This window comes from Triturus cristatus, chromosome 4_2 (genome assembly GCF_964204655.1).
Source record: "Triturus cristatus chromosome 4_2, aTriCri1.1, whole genome shotgun sequence".
NCBI lineage: Eukaryota > Metazoa > Chordata > Amphibia > Caudata > Salamandridae > Triturus > Triturus cristatus.
Window position 1 is genome coordinate 420,747,933 of NC_140586.1, and position 21,623 is coordinate 420,769,555.

A 21,623-nucleotide genomic window follows, 5' to 3' on the forward strand; every position below is an offset into this window, starting at 1 on the left:
AACCTCGTGGTGTGATTATGCTTTTTCTGCAGTACACCGATCTTCTTCAAGTTCTTTCAGCGGTCAAGTCCAAGAAACAGATTTTTGGGGAAAGTCATTGTCTCTTCATTCCCAAGATGTAGCTAAAATCACAGCAGATCGACGGAAAAAAATTCTTGATCTTCGTCCTCTGGTACGTTCACTCAACGCCAAATATGGCCTTCTTCATCCATGTATGTTCAAGTCTACATATAAAGAAAGGACTACAACATTTGATGACCCCGCAGCGCTGCAGAAGTTTCTTACTCTTCATGGAGCTGATACTATGGATACTTCGAGACCTGCTTGAATATTATATATGTTTCATGTTAAGCTATTTTCTCTTTTTACTTGTTCTAAGTTGTTTCAGTGATTGTTAGTTCTGTTTAGATATTTGTAATGCCTCTATGATGTTATACTGTTATTTCTTTTTCTCCACTTTTATTTCTTCATCATTTTCATACATTTATTGCCTTGTGAATATTTCTTTCCATTAATTCTTTCTTCTCACTCTCAGGTGTTTTTCCTTCAACAATTTTGTTTCCTCCTGATCCTCATGAATAATCCCATTAAAAGGCAACGGGTGCTATCTCACCTGGCAAAGTTGAAAACAGACATTGCGTTACTTCAAGAATCTCACATTTCTGATAATGAAGCCTCCAAGTTAAAAAGATGCTAGGTGGGTCATGTGTTTAATTCCCCAGCCCTAGGTAAGAAAAATGGTGTTTTGCTTTTATGTCACAAGAAATTGAATGTTTCTGTAGTTCATCAAGAAGTTGATACTGAGGGTGGTAGGATTATTGTTAAATTGCTTATAGATAAGATTCCTATTGTCCTACTTCGATTGATAAACTTTTTTGGCCTAATTTATCAGAGAAATTACTCACATTTGAAGATGATTACGTTATACTTGGTGGAGATTGCATCCAAATTCTAGATCCCATTCTTGATCGACACTCTACTGTTAAGTTTACACCTTCTAAAATGCACATTCAATTTGTTTCCTCAATTCGACGTAAAGCATTAGTTGATATTTGGAGATTATGCCATCCTGACCTTAGAGAGTACAGTGTATATTCAGCTGCTCACCACTCACAATCCTGTATTGATCACCTTTTCTTAAGTAAATCCCTGTCCCAACATGCCATTCGCTCAGAGATTGGTTTAATCCTAATATCTGATCATGCCCCTGTTTTTGTTGATATTGACTTGGTCCCCTTTTCCTCTCACCCTGGTAGATGGCGTTTTAATAATTCCCTATTCCTCGACCCTAGTTTTTGTCAACAGTTTAAATCCTTTGCCTTGGAATGTTTTGCCACCAACAACACTCCTGAGTTGTGATGGTATGGGATTCCTTCAAACAGCCGCCAGAGGTTTTATTATGAGTTTTGTATCACAAGTCTTTTGAAGCTCAGTCTTCTTAACTAGTCAATAAAATTAAACAATTGGAATACTCGTATTATCATTCTAAAATGAATCTGATCTGAAAAATCTTCTTGACCCCAAAATTACTTTTAACAAATTGTCTACTGATGCGGCTTCCAACTACCTCCTGAAAAGTAGTTCTCGTTATTATGATGGTCAAAACAAGATGGGTAAACTATTGGCTAATTATCTAAAAGTAAGGAAGGATAGAACTAAAATAGAATCTTTGCAAGGCCCTGCTGGTACCCCTATTTATAAAGATAAGGACATCTTAAATTAATTTGTTTCTTTTAATAAAAATCTCTATACTCCTGAATCTTCACCGGATAACTCTGATCTTCTTTCTACTTTTGGACTATTCCTTCTCCACCATCTAATCACATAGATTTTGATTCTTTAGGAGCTGACATTTCCCTAGCAGATATAACTCAGGCTGTCTCAGTACTGCTCCGTGGGAAAGCACCTGGGCTCGATGGTTTTACCATCGAATACTATTCACATTTTGCAAATATTCTTTACCTAAGCTTTTATGTCTCTTTCAATCCTTTGGAGTTACTGGCACCTCCAGTAGTACGTTTCAGGAAGCTTTGATCTGCTTAATTCCCAAAGATGATAAAGATTACTCTCTTTGTAAGAATTACCGACCTATCTCATTAGTTAACACTGATTACAACATTTTTGCGAAGATTCTGGCTTTACGCATCAATCCCATTTTGCCTGCTCTCATTGGTCTTGAGCAAGCAGGTTTGTCAAAGGACGACTTACTTCTGACAATTCTTGAGTCTTTTTCAATATTCTAAGCGAGGCCTCTTCCTTGGATCATCCGATTGCAGCACTTTCCCTAGATGCTGAGAAAGCTTTCGATAGGATTGGTTGGGACTCTATGGGGCCGATTCACAGAACTAACTTAAGACAAAATCCTAAACTTACTACTTTTGGTATTCACAGAAGTTAGGATTTTGTCTTAAGTTTGTCTTAAGACAAACTTAAGACAGACTTAAGACAGACTTAAGACAGGCTTAAGACAAACTTAAGACAAACTTAAGACAAACTTAAGACAGACTTAAGACAGACTTAAGACAAACTTAAGACAAAATCCTAACTTAAGTCTGTCTTAAGTCTGTCTTAAGTCTGTCTTAAGTTTGTCTTAAGTCAGTCTTAAGTCTGTCTTAAGTCTGTCTTAAGTGTGTCTTAAGTTTGTCTTAAGGTTGTCTTAAGACAAACTTAAGACAAAATCCTAACTTCTGTGAATACCAAAAGTAGTAAGTTTAGGATTTTGTCTTAAGTTAGTTCTGTGAATCGGGCCCTATGTTTCAAGCTTTAAGGTGAGCCGGTTTTCCTCCTAAACTGATAACTTTAATATTTTTATTGTACTCAGACCCCCGTGCTTCCGTATTCGCTAATGGCAACACTTCTGACTTCTTCTCACTTCATAGGGGGTGAGACAAGGTTGCCCTCTGTCTCCTTTATTATTTGTCATATGCCTAGAACCTTTCCTAACTAAAATTAGACAAGATGAACGTGTCACAGGCTTCCAATCTGATTCCCATCAAATTAAGTTGTCAGTTTATGATGATGATATTGTTCTCTATTGCTCCAATCCTGAAACCTCCCTTAATCCTTTTCTTTAGCAGGTATCCTCATTTTCTAAACTCTCGGGTTATCGTCTAAACGCTGATAAATGCGAAATTTTGCCTTTAAATTTTCTCTGTCCAAAACATCTCTTTAATTTATCTGTTTTTTTCTGGCAGCCCATTAAACTAAAATACCTTGGTTTATGGTTCACACCTTGATTATCCAACACGCTTAAGGTAAATTTTGATTACATTATTAAAAAATTAAATGATAATATTAGCCGTTGGCATCCTCTATTTCTCTCTTGGTGGGATCAGTTAGACTCTATCAAGATGATGCTTTCCCCTCTGGTGCTATATATTATTTCGATGATTCCTATTCATATCCCTCAATATTACTTCAAAAGAATTGATTCAATTTTAATAAAGTTTTTATGGAAAGGTAAATCTTCGCGCATAGCTTTATCTTCTCTCAAAAAGGATAGACCTAGTGGCAGCCTCAAGTTCCCCAACTTTAAGACTTATCATTCTGCTTTCTCACTAAAACAAACTGCTAAATGGATATCTATGGATCTTCCCTTACATCCAACTCTCTAGCTACAATTAGAAAAAGATCTTATTACTCCTTTTGGCTATCAAGAAATTTTAATTTTTACTGCCAAAATTGCCTCTTTTCGTTCCCCGGTCATTTCTCACTCTCGTAAACTCGTATCTCCCTTGTTATCTTCGTCACCTCCCTCCGTTACCTCCCTTCATAATCAGCCTATTTGGCATAATAAATCTGTACGGATTCGTAACTGCTCTATATATTGGAAAACATGGCATTCTAGAGGCTTAAGCTGGATTGCACAACTCATATCTGGCAACAAGCCCCTTTCTTTTTCTGATCTTCAATCTAAATTTTCTTTACTGCCATCCTTTAGATCTCAATATAATGCTCTTCATTTTTCCCTCATCCATTTTCTCCCAAATTTACCTGCTTCTCCTGCTTCTCCTATATCTTCTGAATCTCTACTCTCAACTCTAGAAGGTTCTCCTTCAGCATCTAAAATTTACAAATCTTTACTATTCTCCTCAGAAAGGGGTAAATCAAAAACTGAGAAAATGTGGGAAAAGGACTTTTCTAAAGAATGGCCGATTGCTACTTGGGATAAAATGTGGTCTAAACTCCATAAGACCCCTCAAGCTGCAAACACCACACAAACCCTTTTTTTCATTTACCACAGATTATTATTCTCCCCTATGTCTTTAGCTTCTTTTTCACCAGATTCATCCTCTGCATGTTGGTCCTGTCCCTGCCCTGATGCAGATTTAAAACATATGTTATTTGAGTGTTGCTCAATCCATCAGTTTTGGCAATTAGTCTGGTCCTAAATTTCGGTAATTTTTAAGGTCCAAATCCCTTTTTCCTTTACTAATATATTTTTAGGTACTCTATCTCCCCAATGGCCTCAAACGCCACTATGTTTTAAACTTTTGGATTTATTAATAGCTATGGCCTTCCATTTAATAACTTCCAATTGGAAACAGCCTGATAAGGTCACCTTTAGAGCATGGTGGAATGCTGTTTGTTTTCATCACAGACTAGATACTAATTATGTTTCTCCCATATCTCTAGCAATTAAAAGAGATCTTTTATGGCTCCCATTAACAACCTATTTATCTCAATCTGCCTCCTCTTTTGTCGCCCGTAAAAATATACCGGATGACATTCGGAAACCACCTTAATTTTGTTTGCTTTGCCTTTTTATGCATGTTTGTTTAGTTGATTCTTCTTAATTATTGATAGTTTATTACAGTATTCTTTTCACGTTTTCATTTACTGATATGCTTGCAATGTTATATTATCTGTATAATTATATGATGTTCTAACTGTTTTATATCAAAAGCTTCTGTTCCCTCCCCCTTTTGTTCCCTCCCTCCTCCCTTTCCCCCCTTTTTGTTCTCCCAAATATTTTCTTCTTCTTTATATATAGGTATAAAGTTCATTCCTATATTTTTTCTTATTTTAAGTAATCATTTTATTGTTAAATAGGATGGATTTGTCAATTTTATTGATGTTTGTTTGTTTTGCAATCGTTTAATAAATCAAACTTAAAAAAAAAACAAGGAGCAGGTCACATGTCAGAATCTGAGCTATTCTTTTGAATGGGCCATGAGCTCAAGTGGATGGTATCACTGAAACACCATGATACCAAATACATTTGCAGTCTACATGAGAGATCATCAGAGAGGAAGCGGGAGAAGGAGGCTGTACAGCAGTTTAACAGTTAACAAATTCTGGATTTTATTCTCAGTAATAAAGGCTTGTTACACAATGGTACCTTACAGGTGTATTTACAAAAATATAGATTACAAAACAAAATATTGAAATCCCCTTTATCTTTATTGTTTATTATTTGCGTGCTACGGTAACTGGAACATGTTACAAAAATATTGCTATTTTTATCATATATCCAACATAAAAGCAAAGTCACAAATGTATTTAATAGTACCTGAGATATGATACAGTGAAAGAGAGTTGTAACCAAGTTCATTGACAGGCTGATAACTTTTGATGTCCTATGTTAGAAGGTGTCAAAAAAGTAGGACCAACTTATCCACTGTCGAATGAAGAGTAGAAATCAAAAATGCCCAAGGCAGGGAATTCATTTCCATTTTGACAACACTAAGTGCAAATAGTGGGTGGGAATGAAATCAATGCCCACCGATGGATGCCCGGTCCTAACGTTACATCTTTATTTAGGGAAACGGCCTTAACAACACGTGCTGAGCCATATGTGCCGTTTACCCTCAAGCGGAATCACGCTTATCTTAACCACGCATATGCGTGGTTAAGGCAGTGTGCAGTCTAGATGCTGGGATGGTCAGGCACAGGAAGAGGAAGAATCTGGAGATGACGAGGACTAGTAAGCGGGGCTCAGGCCGGGTTTTGGGGGGGGGTAGTTTTTAAGGGTTGGGGTAGATTTAAGGGCTCAGGGTTGGGGGTCTGGATTGTTTTCAAGGCTGCAGGGGTGGAGTTGTTTTTAGGGCTGGGGGTCAGGTTGCTTTTAGGGCTCCTGGGGGGGTTGGGGTACTTTTTAGGACATAGGGTGGTCGGGTAGTTTTTATGGCTCGGGGGTCGGGGTCGTTTTTAGGGCTATGGGGAGGAGCGGGGTGTTTTTTAAGGTTTGGGGTAGTTTTTAGGGCTCAGGAGGGGGCACGGGTAGTTTTTAGGGTTCAGGGTGGGGTTGGGTAGATTTTAGGGCTCGGGGGATACTTTTTTGGACTCAGGGCGGATACTTTTTAGGACTCAGGGTGGGTGGCCTTGGGTGTGATCTTTACCACACATCCCTTTACCAGTCATGCCTTTACCATAAAATTGCATGTTGAAGGCATGCGTGGTAAAGGCATGCATTGTTCAGATGCATTATGTGTTTAAGCAGAGTAGTAGAGGCACACATGATTTAGCCATGCGTGCCTCTGTCATACAAACCTTTATTTAATAATAAACACTGCAAGTTCCTATGGGCATGAGATCTTCTGAAGTAAGGTATACACACACTGCTAGACTTGCAACCTCACAACATGTAGTTAACCTGACCTAAGAATCTTAGGGTTATTGGATCATAAAATAAGCAGGTGTGTTTTAATACCCTATTTGTTCACAAAGGACACACAAAATAACTTATTGGCATTTCGATCAAAAACGCTTAGGAGTAGGAGATCGTATGCATGTTATACAATACTGAAAGTATTATTTTACTCACCCATTGTTTGAATCACTGACATCACAGTGGAAACTCTTTCCACCATCACAATTCTATGTTAAAAACCATGGCTGCTCATTTTATGGATAAACAAGTTTAGGAAGATGTAAAAATGCCTTTACCTCTAGATCACTAGATCAAAAGCATTCCCATGGTAGATGTGATCAAACGAGATCGGCACTGAATTTTGTTCTATGGATTAAGCATAATTTAAGCTTGTTTGCCAGGGGTGCCACCACCAGAGCTTCAGTGCAGCAATCAATTGGCACATTAGCTTTCACAGTCACAGAGGCCACGGACTTAAAGAGTGCTGGATCTGTGTATTTTTCCAGAGTAGCTAAGACTGTCCCTGAATAGATAATAGCGGGTGTACAGAAGGATCTGTTAAATCTCATAGGTACCAGGTGACCAATTTATGGAACTGAAGCCTTCAAATCTTTACAGTCTTATTCGGCGGATCCGTTGGTAGGATTGACTTCTCTATTCTGCTACCGAAAGAGTCTGCACTTGCCACTTGTGGCAATGAGGGTAAACACCCAGGAGCTGACAGGTGCCCTAGTCATGATGGAAGCCATACGTGTAGGGAGAAACGTGTAAGACATGGGACAGAAGATAAAGCAAGTGGCAGAAAGAGTAGACAGTATGGGGCTCGGCCCTAAGGCAGCAAAGTGCACAGAAAAGAGGCAACTGTGAGAAGGGGCTTGGAGATGTGGGTACTGGTTGTGAAGAGGAAGGGAACCATAATATGGCAGTGGGCAAGAAGAAGGGCAGGCAGATGCGATGAGTCTGCAGGAAGTGAACAGGGATATTGAGATGGGGGTGGATGCAGAGAAGGATAGAGTATTATGGGACCCAGGAGGGAGGATGCAAAAGAAAGATAGGTGCATGAAAAAGGGGGAAGTGAATAGATACAACATTATGGTGGGGAGAGAGGCGATGCAGGTGAAGGTAGGAACAGCACTGCAAGTGGAATAACTGAAATGGCACTGAGATGATAAAAGGGGGAAGAAGAAAGAAAAGTGACAGAAGTGTATAGGGTGGGAGAAGGGAGCAGTGTCTCCTACTTAAAGGAATTTCATTCTACAAAAGGCAGGACATTACAAATGAGACATAATCATATTGGGGAAACGAAATATAGGATTTGGAGCTTCCAGGCTATAGATCAGCACTGAGAACAGAATGGTCATGCTCCTCTCCATGAATGCATCTGTAGGCTATTATTAGTGTTTGTTTGACAAGGTAGGCCTTGCTATAACCCTAAGCTTCTATCAGTTTTCTACTACATTTTCCTGGTGAACACTGTGATCCATATGAAATCATGCCTTAAATTGTTTGCTCTTCGCATATCATTTGGCAGTGGAAGGTTAATGCTTAAATGTAGAGCAATTCTAGTAACTTCAGATTCTTGAGTGCCTAATTCATTTCACAGTTACTACAATAATGTACACACATACATGTACTTATTTATACATTACTAAATATGTACACATCTCTAACACTGAACATTGTTTCTATTTGCAGTGTGACAGTCCTTCGCATGCTCCAATGATCCAATGCATTTCATCTGTGATGTACTCAACATCATCCAGACAAACTCCAGAGACTCTGCAATGCAGCTCCAATGGGGTCAAGTTTGGGGTAGAGCAGCACTCTGGCACACAGAAGATACTCTCCTTCTCAGATCCTCCTCTTACTGCATGGGATTGTCACACCTTTGTCTTCAGAGTATTAGCAAGGCTGTATGATCCTTTCGACTTAGCTTGCTTTGAAAAATGTACAGCTGCTATGATGGCCATAACTGACATCACTGCAATACAGGTAAGAATAGAAATCCCCACGTAGACGTCTTTCAGTGATTCTTGTTCTGCAAAAAAATAAAATAATTAGAAAGCACTGCCCACTCTTACTGTATATTGCACTGCAGGGCTTATTTACAAGACCAGTGCACCATCGGAACATCACTGTTTATGACGTTGCGGCGGTACACTTGGCTTACCCATATCTGCAAGGCAATGTAAAGCCACCCTGCATGGCTTTTCACAGCCTTGTAGATATGGTGTGAGGCAATGTAGCACAAGTCGCCACGTTGCCTCACACTGCAATGGGGAGGCATGCCATGGGTGTTACTGTGGGTGTTCCCAGTTAACACCCATGGCATTTGGCACATTCCCAGATTTACAACATGCTGTAAACCTGACTTGCATCAAAAGCATATGCCTCCCCAGGGGTGGTGTAAGGGTTGTTTTTGTGAAGGAAGGTGTCCCTTCCGCCACAAAACAACCTGATTTCAATGAAGACACCCTTGCACGGTGCAAGGGTCCCTGCGTTGGCGCATGGCCGCCATTTGTGTGCCAGCGCTGTGAAAGAGGACATGCATGTCTCATAGATACAGTGCATTCCTGCCCTTTTCTTTTGACGTAGGGCAGCAAAGCAGGTGCCTTTGAATCCACTCATTAGCAAAAAACTTAAAATTCTAGGTTGCATTCTCTTCCTAAATCTTTTTTTTTTTTTTTTTGGCCAATTATATAGTGAACTAGCCCTGAGGTGCTCAGATTATTTTTCATAAAAGTTGTTTAAGTACAACACAGATGGGAACCAGCTGCACCAATTTACGCTTAAACTGCAAGCTATGGGGATAAACTCCCTGCAGGCATGACACACACCCTTTTCTGCCAAGGGCACATGCTTAAAGTGATAGAATATATCACCTACCCCAACCTCCCCAGCAACGCAATATTGTTTTCTCACTAATTAATTCTCAGGTGCTCCTCACCCTCAACACATTGTTAATGCCCCTCCCTCACACACAGTGCTTAATTTTTTGAAAAATGAAGTGCCAGGGCCCTTGTCAGGAGGCAGCTTGCACCACCCGTGGCCTCTGCCTACACTGGCTATAACGTGTACTAACCATGACACTTTTATATAAAGGTGACAATTTGGACTATTCCAACACACCCAAAGCTTTAAGAATGACTTGGATGGCTCGTATTAGTCATTTTTAATGTATATATATATTTATTTAACAACTGTTGATGTGCTCATTCAAAATTGGACAGACAGCGCCACCATGTAGTGGACTGCCATAAGTACCAGAGCTGACAATTAAGTGCCAGTGCCAAGAACCGGAAACCACCTGCTCAAATTAAGCACTGCCCGCACACAGCATCTATCCTACAACCGTCCCCACTAATACCACCCTCATCACAGGAAGACATTTGCTCCAACCACTCCACAGTACATGCCTTTATTTTTCAGCACCTAATTGGTTAAAGAAAACAACCAAAATGGCGAGTAATTTCTTTTCACATAGATGTCCCGGAGAGGTTTTGAAATCAAATGATGTAGAGGGGGTTATTAAAGTTTCCGGATTTCTAGCCACTTTGACCTCTAATTTTCTCGAAATGCCCACCCATTAGGTGAGGAGGAGTTTACTTTGTGTTGTGAGCTTGCCCTTGAACATGAAAATTGTTGTCAAGGGCACCTCCGTTAATGCATACTTCATGGGGCCATGTGTAGAGTTGGGGACCAGTGTCCTGTAGCTCGGTGTATACCACAGCATCCTTAAGATTTTAAATGAGTATCAAATCTCTGTGGTATTCAGTGAAGTCAAGTATAAAGTTAACAGAGGTCACTAGGGCCAGACACAAAGCTAGGTGCATGTGATACTCACCTGAAAGAAGTATTTTAACCTCCTGAGTCTCATTCCCAGGTATATTGTAAATGTCAGCGGTTTTGGTGCCCACGTCATCATTCAACACACCAAAGGATGCAACAGTGGAGTTCCTGGAAACGATGAGTGCTTCATCTTCTGACCATACAATTGTTGAAGGGGCCACTGTCATGCTTTTTTCTTTTGGGTCTTTTTCAGCTAGTGGTAATCTTATGGTGGTACTTGGGTAGGTAGCTGCAAACAGGACAATTTGAGAAATAAACAGATTACCACAATCATAGTGGTGCAGCAATAGATCACATTCGTGCAGGAAAGGAATTTACTATGGTGGTATTGAAATTATTACTCTAAAAGAAAGTTTACAGCCTTTAAAATATTTTGGTTGCAATACACAAAGAAAAATCTGTGAGCACAATATTAAAGATGCATAATATTGTGAACCCCGTATCTGCTTAAATCTATGCATGGCGATTTACAACAGTGGTAGTTTATGATGTACCATCTGCATTTGCAAATTCCCACCGAAGCACCAACTTACATCAGACGTGCCATATGTCCCATCTATCACATAGCCCAATAGATGTGGAGGTTTCATTGCATTATCCACACACTTAACCCCAATATGTCAAAAAAGAGAACACATGTCCCCTCAACAAATTTTCTGACCCTTCCATTACTTCGCTTACTCTTATTTACACATCATGTGTCGTCTGTAGCCTGCAATGTTTCATGAGTATATGCATGTATCTGCCTTGCATTAAAGGTGCCCACCATCAACTACTATTGTCTTATCACAGCAACAGGCCATACAAAGAACCTGCAGGGGTTCAACATCATGTAATATTCTTCATTCACTTCCCTTCAACTCCTAAATCTTTCCATTTTTAGTCACCTGGGTGTTGCTGATGCTTACCATCACTTCTAAATAACAAGCCATATTCCCGACTCTTTGTGGCATCAATGTTTATGTAAACATAGTGAAATGCCTTCACTATCCAAACAATATCCACTTCTTGTTCCATTACAAAGATGCACTTCTGTTTAATCCCCTTTTATTGAAAACCACCACTAAGGCATGTCTCATGACACTGACTCAGCTAAAGAATGATGATTGATTAAACCCAGATCAGTTGACTGGGGATGAGTGTTTGATTTTCTCAAACGCTCCGTCCATCATCCCCTTTGGTATTGCTTTGTGCGCCCTAAGTTGGCAGGGTATGCTCAGACGTGGGTCCCTTGCTCACTTTGCCACTGAATTCAAGATAGCCTGGCTGATGAAGGTTATGAACCCGAAACCGGTCCCAGGATGCTTGTTTCTGGTCCAGGGAAGACATGGCTTGGTAGTTAGGGATGGACTGTTCCCATGGGGCACAGGGTCAGACTGATTTGCATATGGCCATGTCTGAACTGGGGTGGTGGAGTGAGCTAAAGAATGATGATGGATTAAACCCAGATCATTTGACTGGGGGTGAGTGTTTGATTTGCTCAAACGCTCCGTCCATCATCCCCTTTGGTATCGCACTGACTTTGAGCCTGCACATGCAGTCCATCGCTGTGTGAGTCAGTTCAATATTTCATGTAAAGAGGTCCTTTAGAAGTGGGCAGTTATGGAACATCTGTTGGACAATGGCCCTCTCTGCAGGGTCACTCCAAACGTTTTGCCTTCCTCCTCCTCTCTTTCATACCTTCTATTTGTTGGCTGTAGAACTCTTAGCACTTTACGGCTGCTAGCCAGTGCTAAAGTGTATGTCCTTCTTCCTTAAACATGGTGACATTGAAATATACTCAATTGGCAAATTTAGTTTTACTTATAAGTCTCTTGTAAAGTGGTAGACCATATACCCAAGGCCTGTAACCTAAATGCTATTAGTGGGCCTGGTACACTGGTTGTGCTACCCAGACAACTAGCCTTTCGAACCAGTCTGAGGGATGCCATTACAAGGCCTGTGTGTGTGCCGTTTACTGCCACTTTGACTTAGCATTTAACACCACTTGCCAAGCCTTAAACTCCCCTTTTATTACAAATAAGGCACGCCCAAGGTAGGCCCTAGGGAGCCCTAAGGGTAGGATGCTGTGTAAGTAAAATATAGAATACGTATGTAGAAAGAAGTAACTGCATCATGATTCATATCTTTGGAAAGGTAATGATACATCCTATTTACTGGTAAAGTTGGGTTTAACCTTACTATTTTAGAAATGCCACTTTTAGAAAGTGGACATTTCTCTGCTTTTACTGCTCTGTGTGCTTGGCAGCCTGTCTCCAATACACCCCTGGGGTGGGTGACAGCTACACTTTCTGAATTCCCTCTATACAGCCCACAAGCACAGAAAGGGTGGGTGTGAACGAGAACTCATCTTCATTAATCTAAATTCTGATTTCTCTTCCTGAGGAGGAGCTGATACTTACACCTTAATAGGCAGTGTATGTGTTGCACACAAAGGGCTGATAACCCCTACTGATAGTCTGGAGCCAGGTTTGGGATGAAAGGGGACCTGTGCACTGCAAGGGCTTACTTTGAAGTTACCCCCACTTCAAAGGCACATTTGGGTAAAAGTACTGGGGCTCTGACCCTACCAAGACTGTACAAGACAGTGCACTACTGGACCTGTGAAGAACTCTGCCAGGAACAAAAGACTGCTGTGCTACAAGGATTGCCAGTTTACTGGAGTGACTGTTCTGGAGGAACTGCTTCTCTGCCTGCGGACAAGGACTGGACCCATCTCACTTGAACCCAGAGTGACTCCAATGGCTTGCCCCCTGTTCTGAAGTCTCAGGGCCATCAAAGACTTCATACAACCCTCCAGCTGCTGCTAGACTTTGCCATCTGCCTCGCTTGCCAGAAGTGCCAATCCAGTGCTGGACCTCAGAAGTTGGTTCTGCAGGTGTGTTTGCTTCACAATTGGTGCAGTGACAGCTCTGCACCGATCGGAACTGGAGCATTCATCAACTGCGCAAATCAGTGCAGATGATTCGCCTCCATCCATAGGATTAATGACGATATGGTGCCTCCTCAACTCCTCGCAGCTATTCTTCGATGCGACGCTTGCTCCACCCAAGGTACTTTGTCAGCAGAACCTGGCTGAGTCCTGTCGCAGGGCCTGCCCTCCATCGCGGTTGGCCCGAACTTTAGCTTTACCCCAGTCCGGCACGATCTCAAGTTAACCTTTAGCGCTATTGACTTCAAAGCACTATTTTTGGTTTATTCTTTGAAAAATCATAAGTCCAATTCTACTTATTTTATTTTTTCTAAACTTGTGTGGAGTATTTTTGTGGTGTTTTCATTGTGTTAGTGTGTGTGTGTTGCACAAATACTCTACACATTTGCCTCTCTAGATAAGCCTGACTGCTCTGTGCCAAGCTACCAGAGGGCGAGCACAGGTTATCTTTTAGTGTGCATCTAGCTTACCCTGACTAGAATTGTGGTCCCTACTTGCACAAGGTGCATACCTCTGCCAACTAGAGACCCAATTTCTAACAACATCCTACAAATATTGGTGAATGTTCTGTGTTCCTACCTGCATGTTCCTCCACTCAATTGTGTTGAAGGAGAATGAAGTTATCCACTGGTGGAATGTTCAGAGTTGCTCTGCCATTGGAAGACGCGACTGTGTATTACTTGGGATGACAGAAGTGAGATCAGAATTGCTACCCAACTGAGGGTATTGGCACATATGCAACATTTCTGTCAGACTTGCTGTTTTCTACTGACAGTGATATCATGGTGAGTCTTTACCGAAACACTTGCAAATGGCACTAGCATATTGTGCCTCTACCCCAGCACTTGTGGGACCATGAGATTGTGTTTTATGGCGAAGTTCCACAATTCTGGATTACATCTTCTAGACATTAATAAGTGCTAAAGCTTTATCCATGCCTCTCTGTCTGGGAAAGAAACCTGTCTTTGTAGGTTCCCCACAAACAGCCTACTGCAATGGACATGTAGCTGTACCAGAGAAATATGTCAACTTCTGCGGCTGACGACACTGCCGAGATCCTACATCTGTGGTGTCAGATGTGGCGCCCCTGCCACAACAGAATACTTCAGTTTTGTATGACAGCTTGGAAAATGCCACCTAAATTGACTGCAAGACTGTCTCACAAGAAAAGGGTTTCTCCCAAAACTGGCACTAATGTGCCTCCTATGTTGTTGGCACAGAATTACACATCATTTATCATTGTTTGAATGTTATACCGTGTGATATATTTGATCTGCTATCCCTTCAAAACTGTGTTAGCATAAATAGCACCTCTGAAATTATATGTACTTTTCAAGTTCTTGTACTGCAAAGGTGGGACCACATTGTTACCACAAGGGGTGTTAACACAAAGTGCAGATGCAATTGCCATTACAGTGAAGTATTCTTGCAGAGTGAAATAGGTGTTTATCTTCATGTTCATACACTTATATGGTCTACTCAGATTTCACACCCCATCATCAAATCTCAATCTCATGTTACCAATATTGACTATATGAACCACGACAACATATGCATTATGCCACCTAGTTCTGGATTTGGATAATGTACATCTGTGAAACATATACTGCTGTGGCATGCACACGCTGCTCTCGCAGGCTTGGCGCTCGCTCTGCTGCTTAATGCTGCTACAATGTATCATCATGAAGTTGAGTTCTTGAAGCTACTATTACAGGACCAGAGGCTTCGGATTATGCTTTCTCTTTCTGTTTATTGCCACTCACAGCAGCCAATCAAAACTTTTTTGTATGCACAAAACACTACACATCCCATGATGCTTAGGATACATCACTTCCTGTATGACCCTATAAGAGCTACCATAACTATTACATGAGCCTCTTTCTTTGCTGCTCAAGCAGAAAGTTAAATGCTCAATGATTTATTTCACTATTATGTTTTATATGGCCTAATTACTGCATGCGTTGCGCTCTTGATGGCTTAATGTGTTTCTCTTTTCCGCGCGTGCACAGCACTGTGCTATTTATGTTCGCATTGTTATTTTAAACCCCTATTATGCACGACTCGCGCTGTGAGTTTATTTCATGAAGCGCGACTCACGCGGTGTGTTCACAATTGAAGCGCGACTTGCGCTAGGGGTATTTCATTCTTTTCAGACTAGCGCGATCACCCCCCTACGGTTTTGACCCGGGCGCCCCGCCGATCGCGCTGAGTGGCGCAAATTGTATTCTGAATGCGGGCGGCCCGATCGGGCAATACTGTGCTTATACAAGGCTCTGGGGTACCGCGCTGCCGTCAGCAGTGCCCACACTGACGCTACAGCCCCCCCCTAATAGCTGGTGCGTTTGATCTTTGAGAGCCTTGCAGATTTAACATGCGTAGACCAATTGGGCTATTTTTAGGAGGATTGGGTTACACACATCGTATTCTTCCTTGGAATTGTTCCGAAGCTTATTAGCTCGGCAATATTTATACTAGAGACACCCTGCTTTACGCCTGAGGTGGCTGCAAGAAATATCTGGTCTTGGAGTGAGCACAAACTCCTTAGAACTTGGCTCTTGACTCTCCCTAAACCCTGTGGGCTGTAAGAATACTTATACAGCTTTGCTGAGGAGCTAGGTACTCTTATTTCTTTATTTGTTCGTGGGTTGGCTCCCCCTGCTACTCCTCTGATCTGTTCAATTTGAGTTTAATTCTCCTTACAATGGATGATTGGGTCAGTTACGAGGATGATAATTTATATGAGGAGGAAGTGTCTACACCTTCCTTGGAGGATAATATTGTGGAGTCTAGACTAGGGGTGGGCGGAATTTGCGAAAGTGACTTTCGCAAATTATCGCGAAAATGTTAAGAATCTCCGCAAACACGCGAAAATATCGCGAAGATGCAGAAGTTTTTTTCCCGACCGTTCGCGGTATTTTCTGCGTGGTCGCGGCTCGCCAACTTACCCATGCGGTTGCTCGCGGGCGCGGCCATCTTGTTTTCACTCTTCTCGCAGTGCATGATCGCGAGAAGAAAGACGTGATCGCGCGACCAATGACATTACTGCGGGCGCGAACTGTCGCGAGACAGCGCAAATGGCTACCAACAATCTCGTGGAGAACGCGACCGGATCGGGAAATCTTGTCGGCGAACGCGGGGATTCAGGTAAGGCGATCGCGCGCGCGCGAGAATGTATTATTTTACAGCGCGAGCAAGAAACAAATTATCGCTAAGCTGCGGAATGCGGAAATTTTGACATTTTCGCGCTCTTAGCGGAACGCGAAAATGTCAAATTATCGCAATTTCCGCGAGCGGAACGGAAATTTAGCCCAGGCCTAGTCTAGACACTACAGTCCAGGAGTCTGTGAATAAGGCCATTGACAAAGCAGTCCCTGGGACTGTGCAGCAGGCACTGGCTGCTGCATTGAAGCCGATAACGAAACCATTGGAACGCTTTGCTAAACGTCACAGCTTTACCTCCCATGATGATCCAACTAAGGACGCCGCAGTTAGCGTACCTCAGTCTAAGTCTTGGCCGCATGCCGATGCTCTTTCCTCCCTACCTTCTTCTGGAAAAGTCAAATGCCCTGACACTGATACGGACATGGGTACTGATACGACAGGGACTGACACCCCTGATGAAGCCCCCCCCGAAGAAAAAGGCCAACACAGAGCAAGACCTATCTCAGTTTATGTCTACTCCATTCACTTTCAATCCTTCCGACATAGTCCACCCTAAGTCTTCGGACTGGGGTCCCGCACCTGAAGTGGCGGCATATCTGCATGATAACCTCCGACGGAGCTTTGATAAAGATATGCATAATAGACTGCGCTCTGAATGTCCCAGACCAGATATCCTGGACAAAGTTGCTGATACCCCGGATATCGACACAAGCCTACTTACCTTCCTCAAGAAATTCGCCAAGGACCCGAAGAAAGGTATTGTCCGGGCCTGGCGGGGCTGCCAGGACAAACTCCTGGACGTGGCTGGCCCTCTCGCCAAAATCTTAGAGATGACCTTAGAGGCTCAGGAGTCGGGCACAGCTGTGGACCCAGACGTCCTTGCAGGATAGACCCAACGGGCAATTTGCTTACTGGGTAACGCGAAGTGTGCCATATCGACGGAACATCGCAAGTCGCTTCTCATGAGAATGGACTCCAACCTTACTTAGTTGGTGGAAGCGGAGCCTGGGTCCCTGGCAGAGGGCAATCTCTTCGGAGAACGCTTTGTCAAAGATGTCTCCAAGTACGTAGGCACGTTCACGACTCTGGATAAGGCCCAGTCTGGCATCAAGCGAGTCTTTCAGGCTGGCCTTTATCGCCAGGCCGGGCGAGGCTGAGGACGCTCGCCAGGCTGACAATTCTCCCAAGGTCCTCATCGAGGAGATTACGGAAGGGGCTGCAGAGAGTGGGACTCCACCAGTGGGGGAAACCTCTACCTTACCAAGCAACGCTTCAATCAGAGACGTTTCCACAGAGGTGGCCATCGAGGTGGTTTCCAAACCCCGGATACTGCAGGTGAGTGCTCCCAATAATCGTCTACTACCCTTGGGGGGGTCGTACTCAATTTTTTTATCATAATTGGTGTCAAATCTCTCAGGATGCATGGATCCTGCAAACGATTCAGGGGTTCCACCTAGATTTCTATCAGAAACCTTAGCTTTCTTTTTCCGAACTAGAATGCGATTTTATCGATTCCGAACTAGAAGAATTGCTGCGGAAACACGCGATAGCACATTGCGACGAGGGCCCTCGGTGGTTTTTGCAGCAGTATTTTCTTAGTACAGAAGAAGGGTGGAGGTCAAAGGTTAGTATTGAATTTGAAGGAGTTCAACCAATTCATGACCTACAATCACTTCAAGATGGAGGGCATCCATCTTTTGGCGGATCTCCTGAAAGAGGGAGACTGGATGGTCCGGCTGGACCTGAAGGACGCCTATCTGTCAATACCTATCTTTTCTCCTCACCGCCGCTTCCACCAATTTCAGTGGCGGAACTATTGATTTGAGTACTTGGTCCTTCCTTTTGAAAGCTCTCCTCCGCACCATGGTGCTTCACCAAGGTGATGAAACCGGTGATAGCTCACCTACGAGAGCAAGGTATTCGTATGATAGTGTATCTAGACGACATACTCATCATTGCCCACTCGTCTCTGATAGCTGCCCATCATTTACAAAGGACCATAACTATTTTGCAAAGCCTGGGGTTCGTGATCAACGAACCCAAGTCAGCCCTTTCACCCTCGCAAACTGTGGATTTTCTAGGGTTCGTCATAGATTCTAGGACGACCCAGTTGAGCCTTTCCCGCTCCAAATTGAAGACAATCAGAAAGGAGCTCTCTAGCCTGTTTTCCAAACAAACAGTCTCACTCAGAGTAATTGCCAGGATCGTGGGTCTTCTGGCATCCTCCATTCAGGCAATCTTCCCGGGTGCTCTTCATTATCAAGCCCTTCAGAGGTTAAAGATACAACATCTTCAGAGAGGTCACTCCTACACGGACGTCGTACCTCTCTCTCAGGAAGTGCGGGAAGAAATTCAGTGGTGGCTAAGTCATGTGGAGACATGGAACGGCAGGGCTATTTTTGGCTGTCTGCCAGAAGTAGTTATAGAATCCGATGCCAGCCATTGGGGTTGGGGAGCGCGTTGCAGAGATATCTCTACAGGCCGACGATGGTCCCTATGCGAACTCGATCTGCATATCAATTGCCTAGAGCTCTTAGCGGGATTGTTCGCGATCCGAACTCTATCGCCCAAAAGACTCTCTTGTTGCATCCTGCTTCGGATGGACAACATCTCGGCGGTGAAGCACATCAACAAATTGGGAGGCACAAGGTCCTCTCTGTTGGCGGAGATTGCGAAGGACGTCTGGCATTACTGCCTAAGTCATCAGATATCGGTGATTGCCAAATATATCCTGGGACAGTCGAACATAGTGGCGGACTGGAATTCCCAACACCTCAAGGGTTACAGCGATTGGCAACTCCAGCCACAGATAGTCCAATGGCTGCAAACGATCTGGGGCACTTGCGAAATAGACCTATCTCCGTCCAGACTGAATCGGCAGTTGGAGAAGTTCTTCAGCTGGAGACCGGATCTGTTAGCACTGGAGATGGATGCGTTTTATCAGGATTGGTCTAAGGGCCTGAATTATGCCTTTCCCCCATTCATACTTATCTCCAGGGTGACTACCCAGGTGTCTCACCATCTGGCGGAAGTGATTCTAGTAACCCCCATGTGGAAGTCACAGCCTTGGTTCCCAATATTATTGGAGATGAGCTGCGACTGCCCCAGGATGATTCCGTCATCCTCGATGACGCTCCAGGGCCCTCATGGAGAGATGCATCCGATGAGGTTAACAGGATAGTTGTCATTGATGGCCTGGAGACTTTCATGCAACAATGGCAATTGCCGGGATTTTCGGACGCAGCTGCGGCTTTCATCAACCAAGCCTGGGCTCCCTCCACCAGGAAACGATATTCTTCGGCCTGGAAAGGCTGGGTTTGTTGGTGCATGGAACGGCATGTGGATCCCGTGGGGGCCGACTTACCCCACATTGTAAATTTCCTGTCCGAAAAAGCATCAGAGGGTCTAGCATACCGTTCGGTTAATAATTTTCGTTCGGCCATTTCAGCTGGTCACTCTCAGATAGATGGCAAACCGGTAGGTATGCATCCAGTAATTTGTAAGTTGTTAAAAGGTATTAGGGTAGCAAATCCACCTAAACCTAAGTATTCCTCTCTGTGGGATGTACCTCTAGTCCTTTCCTTATTTGACAAATGGCCTCATAATAACATGTTGACGCGGAAACAACTATCGTGTAAACTAGCTATGCTCTTATGTTTATCTGCTTGTCGGTGATCTTCCAATGTGAGTGAAAGCTCTGGACCTTACAGGTAGAGTATTTACTCCGGAAGGAGTCTCCTTTAACATTACAGCCAGAACTAAGACTTTGTCAAGATGTGTCGAATATCATGATTTTCATGGTATATGCAAAGTTATGTGTTATTCAATGTCTTAAAACTTATGAAGAATGTACAAGGTCGGTCAGACCTGATGGTGTGGCTCAATTGCTAATTGCACTGCAGAAATCTTATAAACCTGTATCTGCGGCTACTATAGCCCTATGCTTAAAATCTATCATGCAGGAAGCGGGTATTGATACCCAGATGTATGGTGTGCATTCTATGCGTGGGGCTATGGCCTCCAAAACCTTTATGTTGGGTTCCACTGTCCAAGATATCATGCGATCTGCTGATTGGTCTACTGAATCAACTTTTAAACAGTTTTATTATAAACCGGTGGGTGATATAGCTTCAGTTATATTTGATAAGCGTTAAACTAGCATAATCCGAAGCCTCCGGTCCTGTAATAGAATAAAAAATTAGCTAGCATTCGCGTCAAGAATTTTCATTTCTATTGAGGACACGGAGGCGAGGATTATCCCACCCGGTTGTATTACAGTATATGTAATGTTTACCTACCCGTATGTATTGATTATTCTGTTTTGGCAGAAATTACGGGTTTCTTGTATCTCCTTCCTTCCAGCTTCTGAGAAGAAGATGGAGTAGCGGTACTTCTCGTTAAGAAGACGTTAACTTCCCAGTTTGTTCTTCCACATTGGAGGATTTTTGTTTGGACTTGTATTATTCTTGGGACTAAACCGTTCGAGCAAAGAAAGAGGCTCATGTAAAAGTTATGGTGGCTTTTATAGGGTCATACAGGAAGTGATGTATCCTAAGCATCATGGGATGTGTAGTGTTTTGTGCATATAAAAAAGTTTTGATTGGCTGCTGTGAGTGGCAATAAACAGAAAGAGAAAGCATAATCCTTGTCTCCCTGTCCTTAATAGAATTGAAAATACTTGGCGCGAATGCTAGCTCATTTTTTATTGTGATTCCAATTGCGACTCTCAGATGACATCACATCGGTAGTGTCCAATGGCTACTGCTGAGACATGACAGCCAAGTCAGGTTGTGTGATATAACACTGACTTAGGTGCCACAGGGACCGGACGTTACGTCCTGCTGCCGGAGTTCAATTAACTTGTGGAAGGCAGGAGGCTGAGGGCCTGGTGGGCTACTTTGTGGCAAATCATGATGGCGCACCGGCAGCACTGCCTGCTTGCACCGCCAGCCGCCGCCGCATGACTCAGCTGTCTCAGCTGCAGCTGCAGTAAATTTGACCTCCGACCATGCCAAATTCAATTGTTAAGAAAGGGAGTGAGTCGCGGTGCAAGTGAAGTTGGTAATTCACAGAGACAGAGTCAGTGTG

General features: G+C 43.0%; 1 protein-coding gene across 1 annotated transcript in view; it reads right to left on the reverse strand.

Annotated features, from left to right (window-relative positions):
- Nucleotides 1–5,279: 5,279 nt before the first annotated feature.
- The window catches only part of VCAM1 (vascular cell adhesion molecule 1), a 75,405-nt gene continuing 59,061 nt past the window's right edge, over nt 5,280–21,623 (reverse strand). Inside the window, exons 6-7 of the mRNA XM_085601901.1 lie at nt 10,437–10,670; nt 5,280–8,630 (exon numbers count right to left, since the gene is read on the reverse strand). Of these exons, the coding sequence (XP_085458027.1) occupies nt 8,473–8,630; nt 10,437–10,670 (392 nt within the window). The 3' untranslated portion in view covers nt 5,280–8,472. The remainder of the gene's footprint in view (nt 8,631–10,436; nt 10,671–21,623) is intronic.